General features: G+C 36.8%; 1 protein-coding gene across 2 annotated transcripts; it reads right to left on the bottom strand.

Annotated features, from left to right (window-relative positions):
* Positions 1–646: 646 nt before the first annotated feature.
* On the bottom strand, positions 647–9,199 carry RMP24 (ribonuclease MRP subunit p24). 2 transcript variants are annotated; one of them, XM_026678287.2, is made up of 5 exons: positions 9,039–9,199; positions 8,570–8,592; positions 4,899–5,101; positions 4,147–4,310; positions 647–998 (listed from the first exon to the last, which is right to left on the bottom strand). In XM_026678287.2, the coding sequence occupies exons 1-5, from the start codon at positions 9,113–9,115 to the stop codon at positions 851–853; spliced, it is 615 nt and encodes a 204-aa protein (XP_026534072.1). In that variant the 5' UTR covers positions 9,116–9,199; the 3' UTR covers positions 647–850. The 2 variants fall into 2 exon arrangements, with proteins under 2 accessions (XP_026534072.1, XP_087804223.1); XM_087948097.1 differs by lacking the exon at positions 8,570–8,592 and having other exon boundaries at positions 4,899–5,124.
* Between the last annotated feature and the right edge of the window lie 949 nt (positions 9,200–10,148).

The following is a 10,148-nucleotide window of genomic DNA, read 5'->3' as shown; positions in this document are numbered from 1 at the left end:
TGCTATTCTGTAAGAATTGCCTCCAGATGAGGAGGGCCCAATGGATAGCATAAGCCTTCTCCTCTGATTGCCCATTGCCTCTCAGTGTCGGACAGCTTCCAAGATGTATAGAAACAAGGCTGCAGTTCTCTCCTTTTATTTTTCTGTAATAAAACCATCTCCATGGCCACATCACTAGCATCTGCCTGGATTACGAACAGCTCCTCTGGGTTCGGATGTTTCAAGATTGGCTCAGTGGCAAAAAGTCTCCTTAGCTTTTCAAAAGCTCCTTTGCACTTGACAGCACGATTCAAGAGTTGACAGTCTGGGTTTCACCCCCCACCCCTACCCCATCTTTAACAGGCTCATGATGGGCAGAGCTATCTGTGCAAAAGTGGGAATGAATTGTCCTTAGAAGTTTGCAAACCTCAGGAAACTGCAGCTGCCTTCTGGTCCATGGGGCCTCCCATTCTAGAATTGTTCTAGAGGGTTAGAGTTGAGGGTTAGAGTTTGGAGAAGAATTTGTAATTTATAAAATGAGGATCCAGATTGTTTGGAGAGGGATGCAATATGCTGACTCTGTAAACCACTTAGAGAGGGCTGTAAAGCACTGTGAAGCAGTATATACGTCTAAGTGCTATTGCTATTATTTTTCCATCACAACATATGAGTTTTGAGTTCAGACCAATTTTATTTTGAAGATACGTTTTGAAAAGTAAAAGTAGTAATAGTTAACCATTCGCATTTTCCCATTTTTGTTCCTTATGGCAACATATACATATTGATTGGTTCATGGTGCATTGTGCAAACTGTATAAATACAGTTTCATGTAGTACAGTTGTAATTATAGGCTCTTCTTTATTTTAAGTTTTCATAGTGACATTAAGAAATTCTTCAGGTTTCCCCTTTTGTTTTTATCTTCTTCAAAGTTAAGCATTTTTCTTAATTGACTGGAAAGGATTTTGGCTTTACTCTGTGTCCTAGAGAAATCATGTATGGATAATCCAACTGTAGTAGTTCTGAAAGTAAACATAGATTAAGTGTTACATATACTATATTATATTATCCATAATGTTGCGCATAAACTACCAAAATAAAAAGTACATTTTAAAATAACTAAAAATACAGCATATGCTTTTTCATGAATCATAGAGCTTACCCTAGAAAGACTGAATTCTATTCTATATTTGGGAAAATACGGTAGGAGATAGGTATTAAAGGCATACTTCAATTAAATATATTCAATGAAATAAGTATTCAGTCTGATAATCAGATTAAGATGCATACTTGTATTTATTTCAAGATTCTTTTTCTAGGAGATGAAATCAAATCTGGGATCTTTAGAAGGATAAACTTGTGTTCTTCTAATGTACTGTAGATTCACGTAAGTATGCCTAATAGATCTGGGCTGCAAATATCTGAATGGGCACTGAATTTCCTCCAAAAATAAAGAAAAAAAACCTTTCAACTTTCATTTAATAGTGATATGGATTTTGGCAGCATAGATTTATACAGGCTTCATGGTAGGGTGCCAGGTACAGTACAAAAAGAGCAAAGGAAACATTAGCAGAAAAGTGGCATTCAGGGAACAGAGTATAAGCTTCAACAAAACAGGAAAACTGTACTATTTTTTTTTTCAAAAATTGCTGTTAAAGTGAACTTTAATTGATGATAAATGTTAAATGCTTGTTTAATATACTAATGCTTTATGACTGTGCAAGCACAAAAATGATATGATAATGATACTTTAGAATGAATAGGAGGACAAGCATAGACTTTTTTTCCTCAGGTACTACGTGTCTTTAAAAAAAGATGGTCAAAGAAAAGCAGCCAAGGCAGGAAACAAATGGGAAGAAGACTGAGTGCAGCTTTCCACAGGGCAGCAAGGAAGGATAATGAAATATATTGCGAAGAGCGATGTAAAAAGCTTGAAGCAGACTACATGAAGGATCACACCAAGAATGTATTCATGCAAATCAGAAAGATCCGAATACCATTTATTGCTCAAAAAGGCATCATTAAAAACAAGCAAGGGAAAACTGTCTGACCAACAAGGCACCAAGAACAGATGATAAGATATTTAGAAGAGCTGTATGCAGGTAGCAAACAGGTCCAACCTCAGGATGGCAAGAGAAGCAGAAATAGAACTGGCTGTCCTTGAGAAAGATCACACGAGCAATGAACTAACTGCTAAACAGCAAGGCTCCAGGTGTTGACACTTTCTCTGCAGAATTACTGATACCTGTACTACCCAGAGTCATTAAAGACCTGTGCCAGAAAATCTGAGAAACCAAAACATGGCCATAACATTGGAAACATTCAGTATTCATTCCACTGCCAAAAAGGGTGACTTTAAGATTGCTCCAATTATTGCACAATGGCTCTCATCCCTCATGTCAGCAAGGTTCTGCTTAAAATTATACAACACCTAGCACCAGCCATCGAAATGGAATTACCAGATGTCCAAACCAGTTTCCAAAGGGGTAATGTTCCCACAAGCATATTGCAGATCTGTGCTGGATCATGGAAAAATCTCATGAATATCAAAATATAATTTACATGTGCTTTATTGACTACAAGAAAGCCTTTGATTGTGTTAATCATGAGAAGCTATGGAGAGACTTACATGTCCTGAGGGTACCAGCATATCTGGTCAAGTTGGGACAATACTGTACACAAATCATGAAGCCACTGTGAGAGCACCATATGGAGACATTGATTGGTTTGAGATAAAGGAGTGTGACGAGGTTGCATTCTCTCCCCTTTCTTATTCAACCTATTTGCTGAAATGATCATGAAAAAACTAGATCTTGAAGAATCAAAAATTGGGGTAAAGAGTGGTGGAAGGAACATCGATAATCTTCAATATGCTGATGATACAACTCTCCTCTCAGAAACCAAAGAAGGCCTGGAACCTCTGATCAAGAAAATCAAAAGAGAAATAATTTTGGTCTCTTTCTGAACACACACAGATACACACACAATTCATGACCACTGCAAGGAAGAAAATTTTCAAAAGAAGAATTGATGGTGAAGAAATAGAATGTGTGGAAAAATTCACTTTCCTAAGATCACAAATAGCTCAATGTGGTGAATGCAGCACAGTAATAAAACATCGGATTGCACTGGGTTGCATAATGATGATGAACTTGAGTTGAATATGGAAAAGCAAGGACATCAGCCAGACAACCAAATGTAGATTAGTTCGCTCTATTGTGTTCCCCATAGCTACCTATGGTTGTGAAAGTTGGATCTAAAAAAGTAAGATAGGAAGAAAATTGACGTGTATGAATTGTGGTCCTAGAAAAGGCTGCAACGTATTTCTTGGATAGCAAAGGTAACTACAAGCTCTGGAATACTTAACACCAGACATAGAAGGCAAAACTATGAAATTGCGTCCCACTTATTCTGGCCATGTCATGTGAGAAAATTCACTGGAGAAAGCAATTATGTTTGGAACAGTGAACTGTAAAAGAAACCAGGCTGCCAAAGAACAGTAGACACTATCAAAGTTGACAACAGAGCATAGAAATAATGTGAGATCGAAAGATGTGAAGAAACCATAGAATTATCAAGAGTTGGACTCTAGTGAATGGCTATCGATATCATCATCATCATCATCATCATCATCACCATCAAAAGTTCTGGGTTTGACAATTTAAAGATAAACCCATTAATAAAATGGAAAGTATGGCACTGTCTAAGCGGAGTAATTATTGTATTTACATGAGAGCTAATCCATCTACACAGTGAAAATTAATAAACTACAGTAATGAATATACACTCCATATGATCATTTAATACTCTATTGTAAACAGCTTTCAAGCTGTGATTCTAATATGCTTTTTAAGAGCTTATCTTTTAGCCAGGGATGACCCTAAATATTCACAATATATATATGGCTTAGTTTTTCAGCAACAACATTGACTAAAACTTCTGTTCACGAATGAATCCCAGTTGTGTAATGCTATTCAGCTTTAAAAGAAAAATAAAAAAGGCTAGTAATAAGGACATAAAGGTTTTAGTCTACTCTGAGCCACATAATTTCACTGGGTGGCTTTGGGTCACAGTCTATCAGTGCAACATACCTCACAGGATGATTGTTGTAAAGAAAAATAGAAGTATCTGTAAAAGACGCAGAATGTAAATCTGATAAATAAACAATACCTGAGGCCTGAAGATGACTTCCCTCTTTTGGATCCAGAGTTCTTATTGATAAGAGGTGTACTTCTGTTTGATAATATTTTCAAATTTGGTGTTTTTAAGTTGAATTCTTCTCTACTCATTCCATAATGCCTTGTTGTTTTTTTGCACGAATTGCAGGTAATTAGCTAAGGGAAGTACATATGCTATTAAGTTCATTTCTACTTTGACATTACACTAGTACTACAATTAAATATTTTATGAAAATAACTGAGAATTCACAAGAAATATATTGCAAATCTACAAAGTTCTGCCAAAAAACTTATAATCACTATTTATTCATTTAAGTGAAGAAAATAATATTTTAAATGTTATATATGCCAACATACCACAGGATCCTGTGGAAGTTGCATAACCGCATTTCAGGAAAACCGCATTTCAGGAAAACAGGAACATTATGTCAGAATGCACCAAGAAATTGGCTCGTTTACTTTCCAACTATTTTTGCTGTCAGTACATTCCTGCCGTGGGGAGGACATTAGACCAGATGGATGTGGATTTATGTTTAGAAAATAGAGAAAATTCCTAAAGCTGTATGAATTACATTATGCTGTTAGCATTTATCAGTTCAGCCATATAATACTACAAATGAAAAGTCCTTTCGTTGCTTCTAATAATTTACTTTTCTTAATATACTTTAGTTAAGAACTCTTCAACTGCATTAATAATCTGTTATTCTGTTACTATGAGGCAAATTACTTCAAGTTTAAACTTACCAGGGCATTCTTTGATTCCTTGTACTTCCTCAAGAACTTTGTTTGCTTTAAACTAAGTCTGTAATTTTTTTTTTCCAGATTAAGTATTTTTTCTATCCTTGATGTTATTTTCATTTTGGGCAACAGACGCATTCTATAGTTTTTGGGGAAAAGAAACTGGAAACAGTAGCAGCACACTGGATTTACCAGATGTTCCTTTTTGCCTGAAAATAAGAATAGTAAAGTTCTTTGAATTTTAATTATAAAGTAATATATTGTAATACAATCAAATTAAAATGTCAGTGTTTTAAGCTGGGGTTTACAAGAGGAAAGCCATAAATTAACATATACTAGCCAAGGGCACTATCAACTGCTATATCCTGCAACATTTTCTCATCAAGTGAGCTGCCTGGCAGGCAAGATAATCTGCTGTTCAGCTGCCTGCCGGTTGAAAAAAAATCTTTCTTAAACTGCATGAAAGCAATGGAAAATATTTCCCATCTTTACGGAAGCAAACCTGACATTTTTAAAGCTAATTCCATAAACAAAAAGAAATACCACAGAATTATCCCTCTCTCTCCAGAGTTCATGCTGAAAACATATAAAAAGGGAAGCTGATTATTAAATATGAGCGGAAAAATCTCCAGAGGCAGAGGGTGTTTAATATGTTAGAAAATGTACAAAGTGTTTCAAATTTAGTTATTTTCAAAAAGTACGTATTAACTAAATCCAGGAGAAAGGGCTTCTCTGCTGCAGCACTCATCCATTGGAACATCTTATCATCTAAGGTAAAATCTGCTCCCACTTTTCTATTCTTCTGAAAGAGCCTGAAGACTTGGCTCAGCCAGTTGGCCTGGGAACTAAATGGGGGAATTCCTCACTGGAAATGGCTGCTGGATTGATAGCAATAGTACTTAGATTTATATACCGCTTCACAGTGCTTTACAGCCCTTTCTAAGCGGTTTACAGTCAGCATATTGCCCCCAACAATTTGGGTCCTCACTTTACTCACCTCAGAAAGATGGAAGGCTGAGTCAACTTGAGCTTGGTGAGATTTGAACTGCCAAATTGCAGGCAGCAGAAGTAGCCTACGGTACTGCACTCTAAACACTGTACCACCACCATGGCAGACTCCACCTCCCCTCCCTGGTCTCCACCCATTCATCTTTTATATTGATCAATATGAATACACCTGAAATCCAGACAAGGAACAATGGATGGAAACTGATAGAGGAGAGATTTAACCTAGAAATAAGGAGAAATTTTCTGACAGCGGCTTCAGAAGTGGTGGGTGCTTCCATCATGCTCCAGTCTCTTTTTGGCCACTTGTCAGAAATGGTGAAGCTTGGGCAAGGGACTAGATGACCTACAGGGTCCCTTCCAATTTTATTCTGTAAGGATCTCCTGCTGGAGAAAGGGGTGGACTAGATGACCTATAAGATCCCTTCCAACCCTGTGATTCTATGATTCTGTAAAGGTCTCCTGCTTGAGCAGGGAGTTGGACTATAGACGACCTACAGTGTCCCACCCAACTCTATTATTCTGTGATTTTGTTCTAGTTGTGTTCCTTTTTCATTATATTACTATTCTCTTATTTTACTTCTGTTTACACTCTTTTCATTTTTTTCCCTTTTGATTATTTTAAGCCACTACAGAAGCCACATAGTGAAATAGTGGGAAATAAATTTAATAATATTAAGTTTCAATATTTTCCCCCTTTTCCCTTCTGTCCTCCAGGCTACATATATTCAGTTCTTCCAATGTCACTTGGAGTATTTTATTCCTCAGACCATGCACCATTTTGGTTGCCCATCTCTGCACTCACTCAATCCTATCAATATCTTTAAGTGAGTTTTCCAGAACTAAACACAGTGATCCTAATGAGGTCTACTTAAACTGCAATGTAGCAGGATTAGGACCTCCTTTTTCCTCTAGTTATCCCTCTAGTGATACATCCCAAAATTGTTTTTGCCTTCACAACTGCCTGGCTACATTGTTAACTCATTAGTGTTCTGTTTATTTTATTTTATTTATTTTATTTGTCAATCACTTACAAAATAATAGGTATAAGTATAAACATGAGTAAGAATATAGAAAATAGGTATGAATAAATGGGGATAGGGTCGGTAGGCACGATGGTGCACTTATGCACGCCCCTTACAGACCTCTTAGGAATGGGATGAGGTCAATAGTGGATAATTTGAGGTTAAAAGAGTGGGGGTTAGAGGATGTAATAACAGAGTCAGGTAGTGCATTCCAGGCATTGGCCATTCTGTTGCTGAAGTCGTACTTTCTGCAATCGAGTTTGAAGCGGTTTACATTGAGTTTGTATCTGTTGTGTGCTCTTGTGTTGTTGTGGTTGAAGCTGAAGTAGTCATTGACTGGTAGGACATTGTAGCAGATAATTTTGTGTGCTACACTTAAGTCTAACCATAGGCGTACACTGTACCCCCAATACTATACCCTGCCAAATGATTTTTTTCCCCACAGTTGCATGATCTTACATTTAGAAACACTGAATTGCAGTTTCCATATTTTTGACCAATTTCCGGAAATGTCGAATTGTTTTCCATGTTACAAATACCCTCAGGAACATCACTCTATTACATGTCATGGGCAAAAAGGAATCTTACCCAACAATCTGTTATATGACTTACAAACACATTTGAACAGAACACTCCTCTTATGACTGGTCTCTGTTCAGGCAAACCCATGTTAACAATCACAAATCGGAATCTATTCTGAACCAACTTCTCATCCACTGGACCACCCAGTGGTTAAATCCTAACATTCAACTTTTTAGTGAGATCTTTATGTGGAATTGTATCAAATGGTTTGCTAAAATCCAGATAGGCTAAGTCCACGCACCACCTTTGTCCAAAACATTTGTGATATAATTTAAAAACTAATCTATGACTAATTAAAAATTAAATTATTCGTAAGATTAAGCTTCCAGGCTAACTAGTAATTTAATAATTTATATTCCACCCTTTTCTAAAAAAAGAGGAAAAAAAAATCAATTCACCCAATAAAATGGCTATCATAAATGTGTTAGTTTTCAAAGACTATAGAATAGTTATTTTGTGATAATAGAATAAGCCAGTTATTGCCAGTTATTGCTAAGGAGATAAGAGATTTCAAGGAGTGGGTTTGTGGGTTTTTATCAGAATACATGATTATTTAGTAGCTTATGGATTAAATTTCTTCAGTTTAACTATTCAGTTTGTTGAAAAAACATTCTGACACAAAATTTCACTCAGCACCTCCCCAATCACATTGCTGGGTTATAATGAAATCAAGCACCCTGAGTTCAGATTTCCTGTGAATTAAGCAGTGCACTATTATTAGGTAAAGAGTTGGAGAAAACACAAAGAAGTTGGAGAATTAAATGTTACTCCAATACAGTATCTAGGTATGCCAGTTCATATCATAACTTCCCAATCCACTTTTTTTACCTGCATGCAAACATGATTAGAAAAAAAAATGAAAAAGGCATCCAAAATGAAAATATTCTGCAATTCATTTTTTAAATAATAAAATTACTGACCACAGTTGAGAAATTTCATTTTCAAATGTAAGGAGGAAAGCAATTTATATATTCCATTTTTGAAAGATTAAAAGTGCTGAAGATACAGGAAAGAAGAATCTCAAAATCTGACTTGTATGGTGTACCACAACTCCTGTGCAATTACCTTCTATGTTGCTGAGCGTCCATCTGTGGGAAGACATGATAAAAAAGAAATGAGCTGTATATGTTTATACTGTATAACTTTTTACTAATTTACGATTAATACATTTTAAGCACAATCATATAAAATGTTTTGATCAGTTAAAATGAATACCTTCTAAACAGATGGAAAGTTTGTTTTTTGTTAATTTATTTTTCTCTTCTGGACATAACTTGCTCTTTTCTTTTTATTATTAATCTTACTATTATGAAAGGTTACGTGTCGCTCAGATTTTTAATTAGACAGCCTTCTAAATCTGACAAATGGAAAAAGATTAACAATGAGGAACAATGAGGGAATAAGCGAGAATTATAAGCCATGAAATTTGGCCAAGCCCGAAAATGAGGCAACCGCGACAGGAACAGATATGAGCGTTATAGAAGCATTTGGAAACCAGTAGAAATGAGAAAGTCAGGTGCACAAAAAGCCTTACAGCAAAAATCGCGCTTGGGCTGGGCACGTTCCCGCCAACTGTCGAGCCGCAGTTTTCAAGAACCGACATTTTCCCATCTTCTCTGCGAAAGCAAACCAATGATACCCAAGCAGCCTAAAAGCTAGAACAGCATAAGCTTGATAAGCGATGGGACCGGAAGGAATTCCTAGACCTTTTTCCGGTTACCGGGTGGGAACAATAATTCCGGCATGAACGTTCCGCTTTAATAGACTAACTAACAAATATGATTGTAACCGTTTTCCAGGAAAAGACTGGCGAGGGATTATTCGGGTAATCTTTGCCCACGCTGTTCTTTACAGCCATGAGCAGTACAGTGACCACTAGCAGCAACATATTATTTTAATTATTTTTATGCATTTTTTATTAAAACTAATTTTAATCTTTTAATAGTTGCCATGGCGAATAGGCGGCAATACAAATCAAATCAATCAGTCAATCAATCAATAAAATACTTTTCTCTTGGGCAAGGGGTTGGACTTAGAAAGACCTCCAAGGTCCCTTGCAGCCCTATGAAACAAAAAGATAAAAGCTAATGCAAATTAATGTAAAACAAGAAAGGAAAAAGAAAGCAAAAAAGCAGCCGGGTATTGAACAGACTCAGCATTATGAACTCCAGCCTTCGCCCCTCCCTGCTAGTCCTTGTTCCAGCCAGGAAGGGGAAGCAGACGAACTCCCATTTTCACGTACATTCACGTGCAGCAAGCAATATGGGGCCACTCTGCTCCCCAGCGCATATTCCAGCTGAGTACACCAACTAAGTCAGCCAAAAAAATCAACCAACACAAACTCTTGGCATTGCGAAAGAGCCTCGCCGGCTCCGCTCCGTAGAGTTCAAGTTTGCTCCTGCTCGTTTTCGGATTCAAGTTCATTCCCCTCCTCAGAATGATCCTGATTATAGTACCCAAATTCAATTGGTGGTGGATTACTATTCTCCCAGGCAAGACTGCACAATTTAATTTTGTGTTTATCCACAACTTGGTCAATTATAGTATTCCAGTCAAAATCACACAGTGCTTTGTTTATGAGCAGTTATAGTCTACCAATTTCATAAAGGACACCATGGCAATGCAGCTCGGGGTACAATAGAAT

Source organism: Notechis scutatus, chromosome Z (genome assembly GCF_049901735.1).
Source record: "Notechis scutatus isolate UNSWTSFEM ecotype Mainland chromosome Z, rNotScu1.2, whole genome shotgun sequence".
Lineage (NCBI taxonomy): Eukaryota > Metazoa > Chordata > Lepidosauria > Squamata > Elapidae > Notechis > Notechis scutatus.
Note: the sequence above shows the minus strand (reverse complement) of the source record. Positions and strands in the feature narration are given on the sequence as shown.